Source organism: Nicrophorus vespilloides, unplaced genomic scaffold, assembly GCF_001412225.1.
Source record: "Nicrophorus vespilloides isolate i.1.1-1 unplaced genomic scaffold, Nicve_v1.0, whole genome shotgun sequence".
Classification (NCBI taxonomy): Eukaryota; Metazoa; Arthropoda; class Insecta; order Coleoptera; family Silphidae; genus Nicrophorus; species Nicrophorus vespilloides.
In genome coordinates, this window is record NW_017098221.1 from 10791 (window position 1) to 11349 (window position 559).

At 52.2% G+C, this 559-nt stretch overlaps 1 protein-coding gene across 1 annotated transcript in view; it reads right to left on the minus strand.

The window, feature by feature from the left end:
- LOC108561950 (UDP-glucuronosyltransferase 2B13-like) overlaps window positions 1–428 on the minus strand; it is a gene marked incomplete at its 5' end in the record, with an annotated part of 4211 nt that extends 3783 nt beyond the window's left edge. Inside the window, one exon of the mRNA XM_017920105.1 lies at window positions 219–428. Coding sequence (XP_017775594.1) covers window positions 219–428 — 210 coding nt within the window. The remainder of the gene's footprint in view (window positions 1–218) is intronic.
- Window positions 429–559: the final 131 nt, after the last annotated feature.

Sequence of the window (559 nt, forward strand, 5' to 3'; positions counted from 1 at the left end):
GGTGTCGGTAGTGAAGGCGAAGGATTTTGCGGATGCATTTGCGTTCGAACTGAAGGATTCTTTTTAGTTGTCTGGGTGGAGCAATGGTGTAGTATGTTATGGGGTAAGTGAGGATAGGGCGGATAGGGCGGATAGGGCGGATGAAAACTTTTACCCCGGCTCAACCGCAGTCACACATCCAACAGTACGCCGACGACACTGTCATCTGGTCCTCTCACCGAATCGCCCCCATCGCTATCAGGAAGCTCCAAGACTGCAGCCGCACCTTGGAGTCCTGGATGAGAAGGTGGCGGATCAAACCCAATCCATCCAAATCCCAACTCATCACATTCCACAACCCCAGAATCCGCTATTCCCAACCTCTCGCCATCACCCTGTGGGATTCCCGAATCCGCGAATCCAAAGCAGCTACGTACCTCGGAATCCAGCTATCGCAAACCCTAAATACTCAGCATGCTCTCGGTCCCCTCCTTAAAAAAGCAAATCAGCGATTAAATCTTATTTCCTGCCCCGTCCAAACGGGGTGCGTTGCTCCGCTGAAACCCTTCTCCATACCTAC